The sequence below is a fragment of the Lycorma delicatula genome, chromosome 10 (assembly GCF_047948215.1).
Source record: "Lycorma delicatula isolate Av1 chromosome 10, ASM4794821v1, whole genome shotgun sequence".
Classification (NCBI taxonomy): Eukaryota; Metazoa; Arthropoda; class Insecta; order Hemiptera; family Fulgoridae; genus Lycorma; species Lycorma delicatula.
This window is the reverse complement of record NC_134464.1, coordinates 7,470,972-7,495,791: the sequence shown is the minus strand read 5'-3', so window position 1 is coordinate 7,495,791 and position 24,820 is coordinate 7,470,972. Positions and strand designations below refer to the sequence as shown.

The following is a 24,820-nucleotide window of genomic DNA, read 5'->3' as shown; positions in this document are numbered from 1 at the left end:
CCGGTTATCAGTACCGAGTGTACGCCCCTTATCCAGTAGATCGGTCACGAGGGCCGTAGTTACTTTAGTAGCAACAGAACTTTGACCTTTATCATCTCCGCAAAAGGGGAGGATTATTATTATCAATTTTCTCAGTAGTAATAGTAGGACTAGACCGACCTGTTTTTTGAATGAACATTCTCTTTTTAGATGGTGGTTCATCTTCCTCTTCTTCAGACTCAGAAGTTGAAGGCTGATATTCGTCCGATAGGTAAACGTTGCCGAAAACTTCCATCAGACAACAAATCCTGACACAGTTTTTGTAATTCTTTTTACATCGATTCATAACTTCTGTTCATTTTTCAATAAATAAAACACGTAAACCGAAATACAGAATAATAAAGATTGAATACAGAACCGATATATGTAATATAAAAATTGTAAATGCAGAGTAACACAGACTTGAACACAGAATTACTTGTAACTCAAAAACTACTAACTCAATTTGTGAACATAAACTAAAACGGTTAACGGTTTAACTGTTACTGGCCGTGTAAAGCCAATGCATCACCACACAAAAAAACAATCGCTAAAAACGTATTTTTTACTCAAATGAACGATAGTTATTACCGATTCATTTTTTTGTGATACTGCATGAAATTATATGAGAAAAAAACATCGGCCATTAAAATCGTTTTACTTGCTGTATAGGCGGCACTCAAAGTGTTAAATAGCTGTCACAACTTCTCTCTACCCTTTTAATCGCAATTTCAATTTTGGAAATAAAATGAACAAAAATTAGATCAAACAATTCCAGTGTGTGAGGAATGGCATGTCATATAAAAATCACAAATTTGCAGCGACATATTGAAGTATTAGAGTTCACGCATTGTCATGGTGAATGTATGAAGAATAAAGCTCAAATTGAAACGAGTTCAAGTCTCTTTTTCCTCGCATTTTCAAGGAAACATCTAAAATTTTTAATTTTTCCAAAGTTTAACGTAAAAATTCACTGCAACACTTGATGTAAGTCGCACGTAGCAAAAATCATCGAAAGCATCAAACACCCGCTGCTTAAAATCAGACTACACAAAAATCAATCATTGTCGACCCGCATGGACATGTTTGATTTAATCCTTTTTTTTTTACCTACATCCCTGGGCCGGACATCCGATTAAGTATACTCGGCCCAGAGACGTGTCTTTTGACTCTAAGGCGGTCTTCCCGCCCCGGTACTAGATCTTTTCTTGCCTGCCTCTAATTCCCGCCGACGAGGGGCAAAGCCCGGCTATGCCGTTCCCCACCCCTGCCGACAGAAACCGGGTCTCGGTCTTTATGCCGTTTGCCTCAAACCGGTGCGACCAGCACAAAGAGCGCGCGCACCCCCAAAACCAGACACGCCGGCCGGGTCTAGGTCTTTTAATTTTATTCCCGCGAAATCTTCCCGGAGTGCCCGTCCCCTTACCGAAACCTGCACGCCAGGGCATATAGGCTCTCAGAGATGGGGCTGTCCACCGATCCCTATTTACGATTGAACCTAACGATTCCTTCGTCGCGCCTCCTCTTCCTTAGTGCGAAGAACCGTACCGGCGAAATTGTTAAAAACGTTCCGGTTCTGCTCCCGTCTTAGCGACCACTCTACTATGTTATTCGCGTTCAGGTTATCGACTGCTATGAATTGTCTGTATTGTGCCCATCTTCGGCATTCGAACATCGTACGCTCTGCGTCGTCCACCTCCCGGCAGTAGTCGCAGTTTGGTGTGTCTCTCTTGCCGAATCTTTTTAAATAGTAACCGAAACATCCATGACCCGACATCATCTGTGTTATGTAAAAGTTCACATCGCCATGTCGGCGATCCAGCCGTGCGTCCAAATCACTTATTAACCTTCTGGTCCAGGCTGCAGCGTTAGTCTCTGCCCGTACTTTCTTCCACCGCTGTCGGGTCATCGCCTCGGTCTCAGCTCTGCTACACCCTTCCGCTCTCGCTTTCCTGCTCTTGATCTGAAGTTCTATCGGCGGGACCGACGCAAGCACACATATAGCTTCATATGACAGAGTACGATACCCTGCCGCCACTCCCAACAATGCCGTTCTGTGCATTCTTCGCAGTTTGTCCTTGTTTCTTTGTATCCTGATTGCATCAGCCCAAACCGGCGCCCCGTATAACGCCGCAGACACCGCCGCCGACGCAATCAGTTTCCGTTTGGAGGCCCCCGGTACTGTGTGTTCCACGAATAATCTCTTGATGGCTTTTATGGTGAGCTCTACTTTTTTGCACACATTTTCTATATGCCCACCAAACTTGAGACTATTATCTATTGTCACCCCTAGGTATTTTGTATCGTTGACCTCAGTTATAACCTCTCCACGGATCACGACCCGAAAGCCGTGAAGAGGATACACTTGCTTTTTGCCGGGGACACCTCCATGTTGTTGTTTATTAGCCTGTTGTCTATGAGTTGGAGGGAGCGATTTGCTTTATCCTCTGCATCACCGATTTCCTTATCTTCCACCAATAGTGCAATGTCATCAGCGTAAGTGACTACGCCGACTCCTTCCGGATAAGGTAACCGGAGCACCCGGTCGTAAAAGATGTTCCACAGCAAGGGGCCTAACACAGACCCCTGCAGAACTCCACCGAAAACCGGAAATCTCACCACCCCTTCCAAAGTGCGAACCTCCGTCCATCTATCAGACAGGTAGCAGTCAACCTGGTTTAGCAAGCGGTCACTAACATTCATTTCTCTGAGCGCCGCTACAATGGCCGTCCACGGTACCGAGCCAAACGCATTTTTGATATCTAACTGGACCATCAATGGGATCCTTCTGGTCCGCCAAGTACCGCTAAGTACCTCCGCCGCCCAGCTAACCACCCTGTTTATCGCATCCAGTGTCGAACGGCCCTTACGGAATCCATATTGCTCCAAATGTAGGCTTCCGTTTAGGTCCAGCTCCTCTTGGATCCTGGTAGCAAGAAGTCTCTCAGCAGCCTTACCCGTATTATTTATGAGGCTGATAGGACGGTACTCGCAAACGCCTGGGTTTGTATTCGGTTTGGGAAGAAAAACCGTTCTGGCCTCCTTCCAGCATTCACGGAAAATGCGGTGTTGTAGCCCATAACTCAAAATGTCCGTCATCTCCCACGGTACTGTTCTAGCCAGGCCTTTAATGACCGCTGCCGGAACTCCATCTGGGCCCGGATGAAAACAGCAATCCTGTTGTGAACAAACTGCACGGAGATGTAATAAACTCTCAAAAATTACGCATACAAATTATAAAACTCTCCCTTATATACGACTGACTACTTGAACAAAGTAACTGTCGGGTAAATCTAACAAAAAACACAGCTCGTATTTGCCAAAAGAAATTGGACGTTAATGAGAAAGAAGACAACGGAACTTATGTTAAATCATAACCTTAAAAAATAAAAAGAAATTATGAAATTAACATGACTTAATGATACTTAAAATATCAGCTGAATCAACATATGAACAACGATGTTAAATGAAAAAAATACACGAATATACATTATTTAAATACACAATGTAACAAAAAGCCTGAAAACAAGAGAACATAAAACACCTTATTTTCAACTATATACTTAGAAAAACAAAACATCAATCAAGATAGTATGACTGGAAAACTATTACATTACTGACATATGCTGTAATATTGAAAAATTAGCAATGAACAGATGTCATTAACTTAGAAAAATAAATTACAATAACTTCAGTATAAAAAAGAGTTAATTACAATATAATCACATTAAAGTAAGTAATAATATAAATAGAGTTCATTTTGATAAATAAGCATTCTTGAAAATATAAAATTACAAAGTCCTAAAATATAACTGCACATCAGGAGTAATTTGCTTTAGGTTAATTTACGAGAAGTATTACGAATACAGTTCACGAGTAGAAAAAGATTAATCTCGACGATTAACAAGTTACAAGATTAAAATTATACAGTTAATTACAATAACAAATCGTAATAATTAAAATACGTAAAATAGGTAAATCACCTATCGTGACTGCACTAAAGTGAATAAATGGTTTTTTTTTAAACTAAACTTGAAATCGAAAGGCATAAGGTACGATGAACTGAATGTTCCACAAATTTTAATGATAAAATAACTTTAACGTAATGAATAATGAAAATTGAACTTGCCTGTAGCAAACAAATATTAGTAAGAGACGAACTCGTGAATGAAGGTAAAACGAATACATACAGTAAATTCCTGGGCGTAGTCCGCCGTAGTGTACGAGTTTAGCAACGAGTTTGGAGATTCTGCATCGACGAAAATGTAATCTGCAGTTCGAGAAGATTCGGCGTCGATAGAAATGGCAGTTTATAGTAATTGAAGCACTTTCAGGAGAAACGTAATATAGTGAATTTGAAGAATAACTTCGAGAGAGAGAGACAGAGCGACAGAGAGAGAGAGAGAGAGAGAGAGAGAGAGACAGAGAGAGAGAGAGAGAGAGAGACAGAGAGAGAGAGACAGAGAGAGAGAGAGACAGAGAGAGAGAGAGTGAGAGAGTGAGAGAGAGAGAGAGAGAGAGAGAGAGAGAGATAAATGCCGCGACTTATATAAAATGCTGTACAACGTTTTAAAACTGACGCCGTACATAACCATTTCCAATGTCTAAATGATCTGAAAAGGTTAAAAAAAAAAACAAACAATGTAACCAATAAAAGTACTCACTTGCTATTCCCAGCAGCAACAATAATAGAAATTAATATCGCCTGAGTCTCTACAAGTCGCTGAAATTCATTTTTTCCTATATCAGTACATTTATTTAGACCTTGTTCTACTAACAAACTTGTCCATTCTAACGCAAACAAGCCGCTTTGTGCAGTACTTTTGCTGAAATTAAAAAAAAAATCATTAAACAGTAAAATACATACATCTACCTTAAATATAAGAAAAAGAAATGAAGATAAAACTAAGAATTCAGTTACAAATATAAACGTAATAAAAATTATAACATTTTTAGATAATTACTGTACCATTTTAGCTGTTTGCATGATGTGGAGATGCGATTCAAATCTAAAGATACAGTTACGGCACGTAACACACGTGCAATAGATCAGATACGGGTCACAAATACCCGATATTCCTGATATTGTACAGGTACTCTTAAGAATAAAAAAAATCCTACGCCAAATTACTAGGGACTGGCGGCTGATGTATGAACATCATTCGTTCCTCTCAAAGAAAGCAACTCTGACAAAAAAGTAAGTTACAGAGTAAACAAGGTACCTCTTTATTACAGCCATAAAGAAAGACTAACGCAACTTTTAATTTTATTTATACTTAACTATATTTGTCAATTACTTATGATTATTTAGGAGGTGGCTGATAAACATTTTTTTAGTATAATCACAAGAGACATTATTACATTTTGTATAAACTGCAAACAAAACACCTGTCATAAAAACTAAGACCGCCCATTTTAACTCGTCGGCTGTAGAAGTTTGATTTGGAGAAAAGAAAATGAAATCTATTCTTGTTTGCATTATAATACACCAGAGAATATCATCAACCGATGGGAGTCAAGAATTACCACTCGTGACAACAAATCTCTTGAACATCCATCATACGTACTGAAATGGCGCCAGATTTTTTTTCCCATTTGAAATTAGACATTATCAACAAAAAGACAAAGCGGCTGAAATTTTTTTTTTTTACGACCGGACTAAGGAATGTTTCCAAAAATTACAAGAATATTGGTAAATATGAGTGAGTGTAGGCATTGAAAGAAGCTACTTAAAAGCCATATAATACAGGGTTATCATAAAAGAATGGTGCGGTTTCAGTAATTCATAGGAAGATTGTAGGGAAATTTCTAGATGCTATATCGGTATCCCTGAAAGCCTCCAACCCAAAAGTTTGTTTATCAACAGTTGTAACCACGACGTCAGTTCTTGTATTGTTGTTGCGGTGAGTTTAGCGAGTTACTATGTACTCGGATAAAGACAAAGCAAATCCACACGTCCAGTTGCGCTAAGCACCTGGGCGTGTGGATTGACAAGAATGGGCTGTTTAACATCCACCTCAGAGAGGTCACGAAGAGGGTCGAGCAGATACAAGACGCTCTACAAAAACTAATGGGCAACAAGAGCGGACCACGGGCGAGCAAGCGACGGCTGATCCTTTCAGCGAATTCCTCCGTCTTGCTGTACGCGGTCCCGGCCTGGATGGACGCACTTTTGAGAAAGAAGAACGTACGGATGCTAGCCTCCCTTACCACAAGAGCGGCGATACGCATAACAACATCGGCGTATCGCACCGTATCAGGATGCGCAGTGGCAGTCATTGCAGGGGTGCCTCCCATCGAGCTGCGGGCCACGCGGCTGGTCTCCACATACGAAGGAACGCCGAAGGCGTAATCACAGAGGCAGCTGATGGTCAACCGGCAGGAGATGTGGAGAACGACTGCGGCATGGACCAGGAGACTTATCCCGGACTTGGGACCGTGGGTCAGGCGGAGGCACGGGTAGGTACTTCCTCACGCAGTTTCTGTCTGGACACGGGGAGTTCGGGGTCTACCTACATCGGTTCAAGAGAAGACGGGCACCGAGGTGCTTCTACTGTGGCCAGGATGACACGCCGGAGCACACCTTTTACGAGTGCGAAAGGTGGGCCACAAATGGCCTCACTCCAGAAACAACTGTAGCTCACATGCTGAAAGGGAAGAGAGAATGGGAGGCGGTACAGAGCACGGTGGCTAGCATCCTGAAGAAGAAGGAGGTACATGGAAGAGAGTGGGGAGAAGATTTCTAGGCGCTGGTAAGCAGCAATGTCCCTAGCGAGTATACTGTGTGTTTCTTCTATTATATATTTTATTTTTGTGTCGTATTGTATTGTGAATTAATTGTCTCCATTGTCACTGTGGTCGGTACTCTACGGCCGGCTCGCACGATCGCTTCGACTGTGTGCAGGAAAGCCAAGGCTAGAAGTGACACCGCCAAAGAGACAACATGAAGTGTGGGTTTCATTTATTAGGTATTTTCCTTGTATTGTATGATTGTGCTATTATTTTATTTTATTGATTGTTTCCGTTCTTGCCGACGGCTACGAGGGCACTCACAGCGAACGTGCCCGCGGATTGCGGAAGGAGGAATGAGTTCAGACCCCAACGTTATGGGCTGCAACTGAAGGGAAGGTTCTTCAATATTGTTCTGATTGTGTTTTACTTTATCTTATTTTATTTCATTTTATTGTATTGCAGAGGACGCTTTGGCTCCTTCATATGCAAGAATGAAGGTCGGTTGGGGTGCTCCGATAATGCATTTGGGACCCTCAGGTGTGAAAGGGGGGACGCGGCGGTTTGCCGGCAACCTAGTATAGAGACGGGAAGGGTAGTCTCTCAGTGGAGGGATGTAGTGGTTGTCCAGAAGGGAGGGCTACTGCATCCTTTTAGGACTGTCTCCTTTTAGTTCGTGGAAATTCACGACCGCAGCTAGAAAGAAAAGCGCAGGCGGCTTTGTCAACCGCCGAAGGCTGGATGGACATGCAAAATTTAAGAATTTCTGTGGCCAAGACGAAGTTTATGCTTCTGAAGGGCGCAGACAAATTATCATGCAGTCGAAACCCCCAAATTGCTTTTTAGTAACCATATTAAGCAAGTTGTGGCGGACGCTGTCTCTGTGATGCACAAACTTAGAAGGATTGCTCGGAAGGATTACGGGCTGTCGGGCCGTCAAGTGTACTTGGTGTACCGAGGCGTCTTCGAAAGTACGATCGCATACGCGGCGCCAGTTTGAGCGCATAGGTTGGAAAGAAATAGAGCACCGCTTCAAAATTTAAGGAGTGCCAACCGCAGAGCCATGATAGTATGCACCGGTGTATTTAAAACAACCTCCTACGAGGCTACTACCGTATTGGGAAAGGCTATCCCGATCGATTTAGTTGTGAAAGTTCGGGCACTCATGTGGAACTTGCGAAGAGGCCGGGAGGCCGAGGCATTTGGGATGCGGTTTCGAGCCGCGCCAAAACCGGAGCGGAACGGTGATCACAATGCACCGGAACAAAATTTCGTCCGGTTGCCCATCTCCCGTCTGCGGAAGAGGCTACGGAGCCTCGCGATGTTGGCATGGCAGCTTGAATGGCACACCACGACTAAGAGAAGATCCTTGTATAGTTTTATACAGGATCTGGGGGGACGGTATGCCTCGAGTTCGTTTTTAAGGGCGTCGGGTGCCCAGGTGCTCACCGACCATGTAAATTTGAACCGATATCTGTTTCGGTTTCGCCTGGTGGCTGATGAGTTGTGTGACTGCGGGGAGGTCCAGTCGAATGTGCATATGATGTTTGACTGCCCTGCTCTTGGGGGGGGCCAGAGACCGAGCCACCCTGGAACTTAGAGGTCAGGGGGAAACTTGGCCGCTCACAAACGGCGAGTCAGTGTGGCGAGAGCCGCATTGTCGGACCGTGTGGGAGTTCCTCCTCGATGAGGTTGCTATGTTCAACCGTCATCGGTAATTTTAAGGGTTTATTAAATATAATATGGACTCCTACAGCTTTGCTGCTGGAAACCATCTCTGAGAATGCGGCTGGCCATCGGCCAAATCAGCTCCAAGCGCTGTTAAATGGTGGACAGGTACTAGCTGACATACAGCGACCGAGGCGTGGCAGCCTAAATTGCTGCCTTTTATATATAAGAACTACGATAGTTTTAATAGTAACAAGGGGTGCGCCTCCCCGATTTAGTTTTATGGTTGACAAGTGAGCGATTGGGACACTTAAGCAGCGGGTGCTGTACGGCACCTTGCTTAATTCGCTCACGCACGTTAGATAGCTCATTAGGAACATTTAGGATCTAAGTCGCTAAACCGATTTCTAGAGGCACAGTATCCGTTTTTGACACGGAACATTTGGTCTATGCTCTAGGGCGACCGAATGGGGTGGTGGTGGGAGAAATGCCAGTTATCTTATTTTATTTCATTTTATCGAGTTGTTTTGTGTTTTGCTGCTGGTTGAGGAGTGCAATCGCAGCCAACGTGATAGTGGTGGCTGACTACGACGAGAGCAGCTGCCGCAGCAGCGGGAAGTTACTGTGTTTACCGAATTTTATTTTATTGTATGGTGTGTGTTACTAGGCTTAACTGCGTTTTCCTGATGGCGGCAAAGTGGTGGTGTGAGTGATGTTGTGTCCTGTGGATGGGTGTGAAAAAAAATACAGGGAGCGAATCGTGATCGCCGTGCAGGGCCAGGGAGGCAGCCTGGATGCAGAGGACGCTTTGGCTACTTCATATACAAGAATGAAGGTCGTCAGTTGGGGTGCTCCGATGATGCATTTGGGACCCTCAGGTGTGAGAGGGGGGGATGCGGCGGTTTGCCGGCTTCGCGCAAGGCGTAGCCGGCAACCAAGTGTAGGGACGGGAAGGGTAGCCTCTCAGTGGACGGATGTAGTGGTCGTTCAAAAGGGAGGGCTACTGCATCTTGATGAAACTGAGAGGACCCCGATGGGACGCCAAAAAAAAGGCAAGACAGGGGGGCAGTCGACTGCCACGACACTCCAACATTCCTGGGCATTGCCTAACGGCAGAGGCCGGGGATGTTGGTGGTGTTTAACAAGATTGAAAAAAAAAGAAAGCAAAGTGTGTTTTATCGATGGCCGAATTAAAATCCGTAATTTTAGTTCAACGTGCGTTTCGACGTGAATTCGGAAGAGATCCGCCACACAAAAATAACATAACGCGTCGGTTCAAACGATTCGAAGAAACCGGATCGGTTAAGAAACAGAAATCAACCGGCAGACCAAGTGTACCGGACAAAACGGTTGAACTAATTAGATGATCAGCAATTATATATATATATATATATATATATATATATATATATAAATAAATAAATAAACATTTGAACTGATGATGGTTTTGGTGTCTTGGAAATGTGAAACGCGTAGACAAGTTGAAATTTTCGGGAAATAGAATCATGGTACCCATTCACAAACGGTAGCTTACTTATGAAATCTACCTAAAATTAACTTCCACCAGCATGGTAGGATGGGCACTGTGACACCGACAGTTCTCTCTACCTCGCTAGAACATTTTGAAAGTGATACAAAATTTGTATCCATTTTCAATAGGTAGTTTTTTAAAAATAAAATCTACCTAAAACTATCATACATCAGCATGTTAGGATCGGCACTGTGACACCGACAGTGCTCTCTACCTCGCTAGAACAATTTGAAAGTGATTGGTGAAGAATTCGAATGATGGTACCCGTTACAATAGATAGCTTTTTTAATTATATCTACCCAAAACTATGTTTCACCAACATGTCAGGTCGGCACTGTGACACCTACAGTCCTCTCTCTTTCGTAGTCTTGCTTCGTATTTACGCATACGAATAACAGTCAATCACCACGCCGATGGAACGCATACATCACGATGGAACACCACGCCGTACACACGCGGAATAAAAAAAAAAAACTATTTTCCACCAGCGATCATGAAAGTGCTCTCATAATCTCGGGTGAACCCTCTTATTAGCCAATTCGTTTTTTCGCCCTTCTAGCTTGTTTTTGGACAGATTTGGCAATCAAAGAGCATTTTCGTTTCGCCATCTTCAGATCACTACTGAAAAAAAAAAACAGGTTTCATATTCCTTCCACCGACTAAAATCGATAACGGAATTAAAAAAGGAATGTTCCTTTTTTATTAACGTACAGACGCGGAATAAAAAAAAACTATTTTCTACCAGGACGCTAGGGTCACTGCGATTATGAAAGTGCTCTCGTAACCTCCCGTTAAAGAAAAAAGAATTAAAGTACAAAGGAGTAATTATATTAAACTTTATAGATAATATTAAGTGGATATACGGTCCTGGGAAGTCCATCCCCTGTCAAAGCGTCGAATTAGGTATTCCAAAATCAACAGTTCACAAAGTTTTACGTAAAAAACTGAAATTACACGCTTATAAAATCCAGATATAAAAACACGCTTATAAAAACAGCAGGAATTGAAACCCCCGATGATGGTGTAAAACGTTACAATTTCGCCGTTGAAATGTCGGAGAGAATAAGTGAAAACGAATCATTTTTAGACGATATAATTTTTACATTACATGCGAATGGATGCGTTAACAGACACAATTCACGAATACAGGGCTCTGAAAACCCACACGCAATTATCGAGAAACAACGCGATTCGCCTAAAGTTAATGTTTGGAGTGGTACGATGAAAAATCATGTAATTGGGCCTTTCTTCTTTGCTGAAAAAACCAATTAATGGAGTCGTGTATCTTGACATGTTAACCGATTATTGCTTTCCTCAGCCGGATGAACTCGAAAACATTCATCGACTTTATTTCTAACAAGATGGTGCTCCCCCTGCACTTCAATGAATGCATCGGTCACGGACGCTTTGAACGAAAAATTTTGGAGATCGATGGATAGGCCGGCAAGGACCCATACTTTGGCCTCCAAGGAGTACAGACCTGACACCTTGCGATTTTTGCTTGTGGGGGTACATCAAAATCACTGTTTATACACAAAAAATTCGCTACCTAAACCGCTTAAAAAACAGGATTAATGAAGCGATGTCAACCGTTAACGAAGAAATGTTAACTAATGTTTGGAGAGAAGTTGAGTATCGTTTGGACATTTGTCGAGCGACTAAGGGCGCACATAATGAAATTTATTAATTATGTAAAAAAATGTTTGAGACGACAAATTTGAAAAATAAAAAAACATAAACTGTAAGTAATTCTGTTTTAATTTAAACCGTGTTCAAAACCGCACCATTCTTTTATGATAATCCTGTATAAAAAACATCGTAAAAATTTCAAAGGCACATCTTTTAAAAACAGGGTGAACACCTCAATGAATTTTTTCCCGGGGTAGTAACTAATTATGTATGAATATTTTAGGAGAATGTTATAATAATTAATTAAAGCTGAAAAAAATTGCCAGAGCCATTTTTATAAAACAAAAGAAAATTTTGAAACTTACTCTAATTAAATAACAAACATTTTGACGTTTAAAGATCGATAAAATAAAAAAAGGAAGTCGCTCTTGACAGTACATACAAATCTTCAAGTATATTAATTACAAGTTACCAAAGTTTTCAACCGAATTACTTTTAAAAATATCGTATTCTTTTTAGAACAAAGATCAACTGATAACTTAAGAAAAAAAAAACCACACCGCTAATTAACTAAAAGAATAAACGATAAAGTAAAAAGGAAAACTTAACATACGTCGAAACCAGTGGTAAATTATGATGTGCAGAATCGGCAATGACGGCAGTCAGATGTTTCATCGTCCAATCAGGATACGCAAGGATAAGAGCAACGATAGTACTTTTCACGTACGATCTTGAAGGTCCATCCGAATAACGTGGCAACGTTAGTTGCAATGTTTTACAAATACCACGTACCACATTCTCACTAATACCTTTTTAACAGAAAAAAAAGAAAGGAAACAGGTTAACAAACAACAATGCATAAATTTGAAAAAAAAAAAATTAACATCTACAATAAACAAAAGTTCAGATATTTAATCCACCGGGTTGGTGCAGTGGTAAATACATCCTCCCCAAATCAGCTGGTGATTTGGAAGTCGACAGTTCTAATCGTTCAAACCCACCGGGTTGATCTAGTGGTTAACGCGTCTTCCCAAATCAGCAATTTTGACAGTTTTGATGTGTCAAAATAAGTTTCTGACTTCAAATTCGTGTTCTCCGACACCAAAAAACACTTATTAACGTTGTCTGTAATGTCAAACATTGATTTTCCTTCATAAAAACGCTAGTTGTCAATTGATTGACAGCAATTTTGACAGTTTTCATGTGTCAAAATAAGTTTCTGACCAAATTCGTGGTCTCCGACCCCAAAAACCCTTATATACGTTATTTTTGAAGTTTTGTGATGAAACATGCAAGCGCTATATCGTCACGACATGAAAATAACCTAAAACCCATGTTAAATCCCCTTTAAAATTCAAGTGGAGTGGGGGATGACGTTTTTCGAACGGAAAGGGTTCAGCAACGCGTCAAAAATTTTGTTTTTGAGAGTACTTTTAAATCAGGAGGTGCACGTTTTTCAACAAAAATTTTGCCCTATTTGGACAATTCTAATCCATATCTATTTATTTGATCAATAAATTTATTTTTAAAAAAATTACCCTTTATATTTCATTCATCCTCGTAATAATTTACGTTACATACGTATTAACGCCACCGCAGCTACAGCTTTATTTAAAAAACAAAGTAGTCAATCAGATTTCGGTGGTAAATGGGCCGAAACAGATTCAAAACAGAATATAAATGCTTATTTATATTTATTTATTTTATAAAAATAACTTTTTTCCCTTCTCCCCCAGACCGGTTATCCATTTAAGTATACTCGGTCTGGGAGAGTGTCCTTATATTCTAAGAGGGCCTACCCGTCCACCGGTTATAATTCCCGCACGGCAGGGCGCCCCCCCCCCCGATACCACCGCGTTGGTCTAGTGGTTAACGCGTCTTCCCAAATAAGCTGATTTGGAAGTCGAGAGTTACAGCGTTCAAGTCCTAGTAAAGCCAGATATTTTTACATGGATTTGAATACTAGATCGTCTATACCGGTATGTTCTTTAGTGGTTGGGTTTTAATTAACCACACATCTCAGGAATGGTCGAACTGAGACTGTAAAAGATTACATACACTCCATTTACACTCATACGTATCATCCTCTGAAATATTATCTGAAAATTAATTACCAAAGGGTAAACAAGAAAAAGAAAGAAAGTTCAGACATTTAAGTCACCTGTTCTCAAATGTAAATTTTGTGAAAATTTTGTAAAAGTGAAAATAAATATAAGATTTTCTTCCGTAGTTTTTATTTCGTTGGAGCAAATAATGGAAGTATTATTTTTTTTTTTTCTTCAGTCATTTGACTGGTTTGATGCAGCTCTCCAAGATTCCCTATCCAGTGCTAGTCGTTTCATTTCAGTATACCCCCTACATCCTACATCCCTAACAATTTATTTGACATATTCCAAACGTGGCCTGCCTACACAATTTTTTATTTCTACCTGCCCTTCCAATATTAAAGCGACTATTCCAGTTGACCTGTATCTTTTTAGGATTTCAATTAACAAACTAAATTCACATTCATTCTTTACATAAGTTTTGTAATCTTATAGGGCTGAATTGAAGGAACTTTTATTTATGAATAACCAAAGTTTCTGTTTTATATTATATTAAATGTAGAATTAATTCCAATTTTATACTTAATTTGAAAGCAACAGGATCTTCATTATGTTGTATTAACTTAAATTTGTATTGAAGCTTTACATATCTATGTATTGCAACTTATAAAAAACGTTTTGCTTCTCTTTTAACAAAGTTTTGTGAAAATTTGATTCTATCTAATTGATAAATGAGTAGTCAAATTTATTCGTGTAAATTAATTTGAATAATTTTTCTCTGATCGTCCAAGTTTCACTTCCATATAAAGCGACACTCCAAACATACACTTGCAAAAATCTTTTCCTGACATTTAAATTAATTTTTGATGTAAACAAATTATATTTCTTACTGAAGGCTCGTTTCGCTTGTGCTATTCGGCATTTTATATCGCTCCTGCTTCGTCCATCTTTAGTAATTCTACTTCCCAAATAACAAAATTCTTCTACCTCCATAATCTTTTCTCCTCTTATTTTCACATTCAGTGGTCCATCTTTGTTTTTTCTACTACATTTCATTACTTTTGTTTTGTAATCACAAAAAATTTCCGTTTTCAGATTTCAACGGAAATATCCATTTTGACTAGTTTCAGCATAGACGTACGTAATATACTGTCACTGAATGGATGGCTTCAACAGCAAAAAGCACCTTAAAACCTTATTGTAACCCTGACAAGAGCTGTTTGCAGTTTCTGAAGCGCTTGCCCTGAGAAGGGCCGTTTTTGCGGCACAGAAGGGTACAGAAGCCAAACCCACCGGGTTGGTCTACTGGTGAACGCGTCTTCCCAAATCAGCTGGATTTGGAAGGCGAGAGTTCCAGCGTTCAAGTCCTAGTAAAGCTGGCTATTTTTACACGGATTTGAATACTAGATAGCGGATACCGGTGTTCTTTGGCGGTTGGGTTTCAATTAACCACACATCTCAGGAACGGTCGAACTGAGAATGTACAAGACTACACTTCATTCACAGTCATACATATCATTCTCATTCATCCTCTGAAGTATTATTTAAACGGTAGTTACCGGAGGCTAAACAGGAAAAATAAAGAAGGTCGGCCCCCCGGTCGAATCTTTTGTTACTTTAATTATTTGCCTGCCTCAAATCCCCAGGTACGAATCCAGGTCTAGCAAAGCTGTCCCCAGCCCCACCCCAGGGACCGGTTCTGTCTTTTTTATGCCTGCCTCAAACCTCGCAGCCCCGGCTATGCCATTACGGACCTCAACTACAAGGCCGGGTCTCGGTCTTAACTTTATTATTCTCCATAATTCTGATGTCCCATCCCGTTGAAGTGACAAATTACTAGTTTCCTATTCTACTACCTCCGGGTATCCTCTTTCAATTTCTCCGGGTAAATTATGCCTTTTTGAAATTCTGGAAAAGTCAATTAAAGGGCAAATACAATTGTTTCTTATGGTTTATGAGCTGGGAAATTGAAAAAATAGGTCCCAGAACGGTATCTCTCTTAATTTCTAAGATATCCCATGTAAAACGCCAAAAATAGCGTGAATATATATATATATATATATATATATATGTACAGAGTGATTCAGAACGATAGGGCAATACTTTGACAACTCATTCTAGAGACTAAAAATAAGAAAATTCATATAAATATAAATCCATATTTTTGGCGTTTTACACGGGATATCTTAGAAACTAAAAGAGATACAGTTCTGGGACCTATTTTTTCAATTTCCCAGCTCAAAAACAATAAGAAACAATTGAATTTGTCCCTTAATTGACCTTCCCAGAATTTCAAAAAGCCTTATTTTACCCGGAGGAACTAAAACTCGGGCGAAATCTTTCACCCTGTATAACTCGCTAACGAAACGTTTTTTTTCGGACCTATATTTATATGAACTTTTTTCTTATTTTTAGCCTTTAGAATGAGTTGTCAAAGTATTGCCCTATCGTTCTGAATCACCCAATACGTGTATATATATATATTCACGCTGGGGAATACCAAGGGGGATTTAGGCCATGAAGAGGTTGCCCGGAGCAAATAATATCCATAAATTTATGATGGACTTATATAAAAGACGGAAAAAACAACTAATAATCACCTTTGTCGACTTTAAAAGGGCCTATGATTGTATACACCGACCATCCATGCTGAATATTCTGAGAAACCTGGGCCTTCACCCTAAACTCGTAAACATGATAAAATTAACTTTAACCAATACCCAGTCCAGAGTGAAATTCAGAGCTGAACTGTCTTAACCCTTCTACATAAAAACTGGATTGAGGCAAGGAGACGGCCTCTCACCACTCCTTTTTAACTGCGCCCTCGAATTTGTCATGAGAAAATGGTATGAAATAAATCCCAAAAATATAAGAATGGGTACTAAGAAAAACTCCATCGCACTAAATCGCCTAGGATTTGCAGATGACCTCGCTCTTTTAGCAAACAATATTCAAGAAGCCAAAACACAAATCATGAGCCTTCAAAACCTAGCACAAAAGATAGGGCTTTATATCTCTTTCGAAAAAACTGAACTAATGGCCATAGATCCTATGTTAATAGAGCACATTACGGTAAACGATCAGAAAATTAAAATAGTAAAACAATTTAAATATCTAGGGGAAATAATAACTTATAATTTAAATGAAAAAGTGACATGGCAAAACAGGACAAATAAAATGATTAAATCCCAAAAATTAACTCGGTCAACATATAACAAAAAATGCCTTTCTGCTAAAACAAAACTTAAACATTATAAAACTGTAGTACAGCCAGAAGTCACCTACGGAAGCGAGACCCTTTTCAAAATCACTCAGAAAAACCGAATTGAAAAAATTCTGAAAATAGAGAGGAGAATTGTCGGAACGTGTATCAATAAAAAACACCAAAAAGAAGGCCGATGGTGGATTATGCCAAATGAGGTGGTGTATCGAGAAATAGAGACTGTTACTGATACTATGCGGAAAAAAAGAATCTCTTTCTTTGGTCATCTCATAAGGACACAAGGAAACAAGACTGTCAAAAAATATCATTGAAAAGCTCTGGTTCCAAAAGCTAGCAGTAGGATGGATCAAAGAAATTAGAGAAGATATGAAAGAATTGGGAATTTCCCTGACCGACCTACAGAATAAAACGGGAAAAATTACAAAGCTAAAAGATAAAAGCATTAGATTTAAACAAAAGACAGACAAACGACAAAATACAACGAAGAGGGTGTTTACGGATGAAGAAAAGAAAGCAAGATCTGAACGGATGAAGAAATACTGGGCAGCTAGGAAGAGTAAAATAACACGCTTTTCTCAGAAAAGATCCAACTAAAATTGACTTAAGTGGTCCCATGTTGGCCGTAAAAGCATAATAATAATAATAATAATAATAATATATTCACGCTATTTTTGGCGTTTTACATGGGATATCTTACAAACTAAAAGAGATACAGTTCTGGGAGCAATATTTTTCAATTTCCCAGCTCAAAAACAATAAGAAACAATTGAATTTGCCCCTTAATTGACCTTCAGGGTCTCGGTCTTAACTTTATTATTCCCCATAATTCCGATGTCCTATTCTGTTGAAGTGACAAATTGCTAGTATCCTCATCTTCTATCTTCATGATAGTGTAGGTGAATTTTTCAAATTTCCTCCAATTTTCATCAAAAGATAGGAGGAATTGGGCAAGTCCACGTCCGATATTCCAGCTCGTAATCTCACATCATACCAGTTAATACATCTGAAGATGATGTGTTCAGGCGTATCCTCGTAATTCACAATACATACATTTGTGGCTATTTCTCAAGCCAAATCGGAAGAAATACGCCTGGAAATTTCCGTGGCCCGAGAACAAGTGTGATATAGTATCCGATTTCTCTGAATTCCGATTCACCCATTGTCTTAAACTTGGAAAAAGGCATTTGGTCCACAGGGCGCCCTGATATTGGTCCCATCTTTCCTGCCATTATCTGGTCCCTTTGCTTGCAATTTCTCCATACCTTGGGAACGCAACCATCTTTCTAGCGCCCTAAGTTCAATGGGTGGATCAGAGGCAAGAACAGATGCCGCTTCGTACGATATGGTACGGTATCCACTTGTTACTCCGATCAAGCCACGTCTATGAATTCCCTCAAGTCGCCTGTCATTTCTAGCAATAAGTATAGCCTAATACCATATCGGCGCTGCATACAATAATATAGATGTGCAAGCAGAAACTATGACCTATTCTTCTGGAAGCTCTAGGAGCAGTCTTGCCAGATAAAGCCTTTAAAGACTTTTCTTCCGCACCACATCTGTCAGCTATATGCGGACTGAAGCTCACGAGATTTATCAAGGATAACTCCAAGGTACTTCGTTTGTGTAACTCGACGTATAGGATGATTGCCCACTTTCAAGTCTAAGTTTCTGATGTGCCTTTTGCCTGTTAAAGAAATGTATTCACATTTGTCTACAGGCCTTGTTCGCCCAACCAGGCGTGAATCAACTCCAGGACTCTATCGCCACTAGTCTCAATTTCGATCTCAGTTTTTGCTGCAATTAATATAACCAAGTCGTCAGCATATGATTTCAACTCCATCTGGTAAAATTCAGCCTCAAAACATCGTCAAAGGCTATTAACCACAGCAATGGGCCCAGGACAGACCCCTGCGTACACCACCAAAAATTTGATGTTTCAAGCTTCCCTCCAAGGTGTTAAAAGTGCACCATTCAGATAATCGCCAACATTTCTCTGTAACCAATTACTAATGCCTCTTCTAGCCAGGGCATTCCTTATAGTATCCCATTTGACAGTACCAAAGGCGTTTTAGATATCGAGCGTAATTAATAGCGGTATTCTTCGCGTTCTCAATGTTCCGCTACGCGTGGAGAGGGCCCATTTATATATCCTGTCCAAAGCCTATAAAGTAGATCCGCCCTTTCTAAAACCGTACTGATTCCTGTGTAATCCATCATTACCTTCGAGCTCTTCCATAATTGAATTTGTTATTAATCTTTCTGCCACTTTTCCGATATTATTTATAAGGCTAAGCGGCCTGTATGTAATATTCTGTGTGCGACTCCCTTTTTGGTAATAAAACTACCTTGGATTCCTTCCATATGTCAGAAAACAACTTATTTTGTACTCCATAGTTCACGATATCTGTAATTTCCCAGGGAACTCTATTCACGAGTCCTTTAAGGATTGCAGCTGGTATGTTATCCGGACCAGGGCTTTTCTTGTCTTTTAATTTTCGAATAGCTGTGGCAACTTCGGTCTGAGTGAATCTTCTTCCATTACAATCAATCAAATCAGCTATAACAAGGTCATCAACCGGAAATAAGACAAATTAATTGTGCCCTAGCATTCTCCATAGAGTTAGGGTAGGCAACCGTCGCCCCAGTTTTCCTGTGACCAGCTTATATGCCTGTCCCACGGATCGTTATCGCGTTCTGTGCATAGTTCTATCCACTTGTCTCTTTTCGCCTGCCTAATTAAATAATTGAGGGTACTCCTTACTTCAGCAAATGCCACTGATGCCATTTCATGCGCCGGGCCGCCGTTCCTTAATGTCCTGTGCTTCTTTCTACGACAAAGTTGATGCTTCCTCCTCTGCTCGGAAATCCCAGCGTTCCACCAGTAGACTGGGCGACGTGTATTGGACAACGGTATTCTTGCCATTTCACCAATTATAATATCTTGTAGAACTGACGGTGTGACTACCCTACAGTCAGACAATTTTTTGGCAGCTCTGTCTACAATTTTATTTATTTGTCCACTGGTGAAACGCGGATACCCACGAGGACAAGCAATAGGCGGTAAGGCTTCCTTCATTGTCATCAGTGTTACAAAGTGATCGCTGGCGGTCTACTCCCTGAGGACTCTCCATTGGAAGAGTGACGGGTCCCAACGACTCTCAATCAAAGTGAGATCAAGCACAGATCTATGTCCTCTTGCCTCAAATGTGTAGGAGTTATCGTTAAGGCATACCCAACCTACAGCCATCATCATATTTCCAAATATTTCTCCTCTTCTATTTGTACGGTTACTCCCCGAATTGAAATCTCACATTAGGACGAATCTTTTTGTTGCCCGCTAATACTCTGGTGAGTTCGAAGATGTATTGCTCATATGTATCTAGAGTAATATTCGGGCTTATGTAACCAGATACCAAGACCATATCAGGCAAAAGCACAGCCAAATTTCCATCTCCTCTATAGAGAAGCTGCTATCCTAGTTTGCTACTGACGTTATGAATGGTCACATCGCCAGATGCGTCGGCAAGCTAGTCGTGACGGGCCGCTGTCCTATAATTTGGCTGTTTTTTTTTGTTTTTTTCTCCCCTACTCACCCCGACCGGATATCCAATTAAGTATACTCAGTCGGGGAGAGTGTCCTTTTATTCTCAAAGGAGGCGTCCCCCACCCGCCGGCTATACGTCCGGCACGGCAGGTTGGCCTCCCCGGTCTCTGATCTTTTGTTTTACATTGCCTGCCTCTAATCCCCCGCTTTAGAGCCAAGGTCCGGCTATGCCGTCCCCCAACGCCTCAGCAGGGAAACGGGACTCTGTCTTTACGCCTTTGGCCTCTAATCGACAGCGCCGACCCCACAAAGAGCCTAGGCTCCCGCAGGGACGACCCCGCCGACCGGGACTTGGTCTTTTATTTTAACCCATACTCAAACTCCCCTGGAGTTCACCCCCTTCTCAGGTACCCGCACACCAAGGCGTACAGGCCCTCCATGGAGTGACTGTCCGCCCTACCCTACTGTTTATACTCCCGTTCTTCTGTCTTCATCCTCTTTGGCCCGCAGGACCTCCCCGGCGAACCTGCGGAACCATTCCCGGTTCTCATTGTTGTACCCCGACCGGTTTATGAGATTTTCTGGTGTAAGACCATTAATTACTATTTGACCTCTGTTAACGGCCCATCTTGGACATATGAACAACGTATGTTCGGCATCGTCGTTCTCTGGACAATAGATGCACTGCGGGGTGGCTCTCTTCCCGATCCTATACAGATACTGACCGAAAGAGCCGTGCCCCGACAGTAATTGTGTCATGTAAAAATTGACATCTCCGAGTCTATTGTTATTCCAGGTTTTAATATTAGGGATTAGGCGTCTGGTCCATTCTCCCACTCTGGACCCTGCCCGCTCTTCTTGTTCTATAATCCCTTCCATCTCTTCTTTCGACATACCGCTGTGTCTGAGGGTTCTGGCTTTTATCTGAAGGTCTATGGGTATGACCCCGGTCAGTACGCACAGCGCGTAATACGACACCGTACAGTAACTAGCAGCTACACGCAGCAATGCCAGTCTATGGACACTTCTCAACTTCTTTTTATTTCGCTGTATGTTCATTGAATTTGGGAGCCGCATACAGTACCGCCGAAGTGATAGCCGCGGTTATCAATCTTCGAATAACCATTTTAGGTGTGCCGTGGTTTTGAAATAATCCTCTTAATCCCTTTACAGCAGGAGTAACTCTCCCGCAAATCATATCGATATGCTTGCTGAACCTTAAACTTTTGTCCAGAAGTACCCCCAAGTATTTTGTTTCTTTTACTTCATCGATTCTCTGTCCTCTGATATTTAGATTCACACTTCTTAATGGTCTTCTACCCGAGAGGACCAGGCAACAGGATTTATTAGGAGCAATTTCTAATTTGTTATCCTCCATCCATTCATCTATTGTTCTAAGCGCTTGGTTTGCCTTGTTCTCCGGTTCATTAATATCTCTGTCTTCTACTAATATTGCGATATCATCCGCGTATCCTACTATCGATACCCCTTCGGGGTAGTTCAGCCTGAAGATTTTATCATAGAAAACATTCCATAAGGTTGGGCCAAGGACAGATCCCTGCGGCACCCCTCCGAATACCTGAAATATCGCTTTCCTTTCTAGGGTTTTGAGCTCTATGAACCTATTTTGCAGATATTGATCTATCTGATTTACTAAGTATTTACTTATTTGCATGGCTTGAAGCGCCTCAATGATGGCTGTCCAGGGGACCGTACCAAATGCGTTTCTAACATCAAGCATTATGATCATGGGTTTATCATAATTTGGCTCAGCGGTCACCACAATGTCCACTCTTTCGTTTCTGGCTATTTCCTCCACTAGAAATCATGCGAAAGGAAACTTCGATCGGCATTTGACAGCAGTAGTTTAGCCATCCGTTCTCTTGTTGCACCCTACGCCTCCATTGCGGTGATCAGAACTACAGCAATCCAGACATTTCATTTGCTCCCTGCAATCACTTATTATATCTCCCTTTGCGCCGCAATTAAAACACAACGCTGACCTGTCAGGCCCCAAACAGTCAATTTCTCTGTGGCCAGTCGACCAACATCTACGACATTTCTGGGTCTCTGTGCAGATATAGGCCCGACAGTGGACCCATCCGACTTTGATTCTTTTGGCCACAAGTCGGACCGCTGCCTTATAACTGGTAATAATCGTGGCATTTCTTGTGTCGCCATAAGCTTGTCTAATAGATGAAATTCTAAACGATTCATTTTTACCAATGATTGATGTATTGCTTCTTGTAAGTCTTCCTCAGTCGTGTCTGCTCTAAGTCTTTGATGTGTACTACCGAGCGTCTATCCCCTCTAGATCTTACGTCCACCTGAAGGTCAGCAGCTCTGTCCTTAAAAGCACCGTGGTGAATTGCCCCGCTTTTTCCTGGCACCCTCGATCCTGACCTCCAATTCGTTGTTCCTTCCTTTTCTTAGAGAAAGTACTTCTCCAGCTTCTTCCTTGTTTATTTTACCTTTCATGGAACGGAGCAGATCCGCGTAGGACTTTCCCTGTCCCTTGATGACTACTATCTTGCTCCCCTCAACCGGAAGCGTCGAGCGACGTGCCGAGGCGGATCTGGATCGACCACGGCTTGAGTTTGATTTCCTGGGTACTATCAATGTTGCAGGTTCCTCGTTGGTTCTATGCAAATAAATAAGTATTTTTCTCAAAATATTGCCGTATTCACCAGTCGGTAGAATATAGGTCACTTTGCATACTCTGACTAGTACCTTTCTTAATGCACTTACAATGCATCTGGCCGCAAGCTTTTCCCCTTTTTCAGAATCGAAGAAAATAGTAAATTTATTTTTCTTAGTAGCCTCCATTTGGAGACCCTCCATCATTGTAGAGGAGTCTAATGCGATCATGCCTGCTTGGATCTTCTCTGTGGCCGCTCTCTTCTATTTACTGATGTCAACAAATTGACATGTATCCCCGTCTGTCGGAAGAATAACGACTTTCGCCTTGTTCATTGCCCACGCAGACCACCTGCGCGGGAGTAACTCGATTAGTTCATCATCAGACAAATCAAGATTTAAGATTTCTGCCTGATTCGTGTCAGAAGCAGGATCCAGTCTGGGTGGACTGCGTGTTAACCTCTACGGGAAAGGGCACATCAGACAGATCAGTTAAGCCCTCATGTATTCTCCTCAGCTCCTGCTCGTGGACCGCTATACGAGGTGCGACAATAAAGTAACGAGACTGATGTGAAAAAAATGTTGCTTACCGTTTTAGTCATATTTAGTGTTGCCTCCTTCAAAGTAGTTCCCCTCTGATTGCACACACTTATTCCAACGGTTCTGCCATTGATGGTAACATTTCTGGAAATCTCTTCCGTAATATCCTCCAAGACCCTCGTCACAGCTTTTTGGACATCTTGTGTTGTTTGAAAATGGTGTCCCTTGACCGCCATTTTGACTCTTGGAAATAGAAAAAAGTCGCACGGAGTGATATCTGGTGAATAAGGTGGCTGTGGTAGTACTGAAATTTGTTTTGAGGTTAAAAATTGCCGTACTGACAGAGCAGTATGGGATGGCGCATTATCGTGATGCAGAATCCGATTATCAGCAATGTTGGCACGGACACGAAGAACTCGTTCAAGTAGTCTTTCTAGAATTTCTTTGTAGAAATATCGGTTAACTGTTTGTCCAGAAGGCACCCGCTCTTTATCAACAATTCCCTTGGAGTCGAAGAAGCACATAAGCATGCGTTTTACTTTTGATTTTGACATGCAAGCTTTTTTTGGTCTGGGTGATCCCTTTGAGCACCATTGCGAACTTTGGCGTTTTGTCTCTGGATCGTATTGAAAAAACCAACCTTCATCACCAATAATAACACGGCTCAACAAATCTGGATTGATTTCTGTTTGCTCTAACAGATCGGCTGCCACATTTTTCCGTGTTTCTCGCTGTTGTTGTGTGAGATTTTTGGGGACCATTTTTGCACAAATCTTTCTCATACCAAGATCTTCAGTTAATATTAGACGAACCGTTTCACGATCGATGTTTAGTTCTTCTGCAATCATTTTCACGGATAATCTTCAATCAGATCGTACGATTTCACGCACCCTGGTCAAGTTGACATCTGTCCGTGAGGTTGATGGTCGTCCACTGCGGTTTTCATCTTCAACATTCGTTCTGCCTTCACTAAAAATTTTATGCCACCGAAAAACTTGAGCACTTGACATAACCTCCTCTCCAAAAACCTTCTGAAGCTTACCGTAAGTTGTCGTCGTGTTTTCACCCGATTTAACGCAAAAAGAAATGATATACCGTCGCGCAATATTTTGCGGTTTCATTTCTGTGACGAGAGACACAAACACGTGTTCACTTATTACAGCACAACTCACGACTGAGCATTTGCATCAATGTGCCGCTTGGACTAGAAGTATCTTATAGACCAAGGTCAAAGATGGTGTGCCTACGCAAGCTGC

At 41.3% G+C, this 24,820-nt stretch overlaps 1 protein-coding gene and 1 pseudogene across 1 annotated transcript in view; both read right to left on the bottom strand.

The window, feature by feature from the left end:
* Nucleotides 1–12,380, bottom strand: part of LOC142331291 (stalled ribosome sensor GCN1-like) — a 32,621-nt gene extending 20,241 nt beyond the window's left edge. The window contains exons 1-2 of the mRNA XM_075377085.1: nt 12,189–12,380; nt 4,683–4,844 (exon numbers count right to left, since the gene is read on the bottom strand). Of these exons, the coding sequence (XP_075233200.1) occupies nt 4,683–4,844; nt 12,189–12,250 (224 nt within the window). The 5' untranslated portion in view covers nt 12,251–12,380. The remainder of the gene's footprint in view (nt 1–4,682; nt 4,845–12,188) is intronic.
* LOC142331289 (scoloptoxin SSD14-like) overlaps nt 12,195–24,820 on the bottom strand; it is a 152,041-nt pseudogene continuing 139,415 nt past the window's right edge.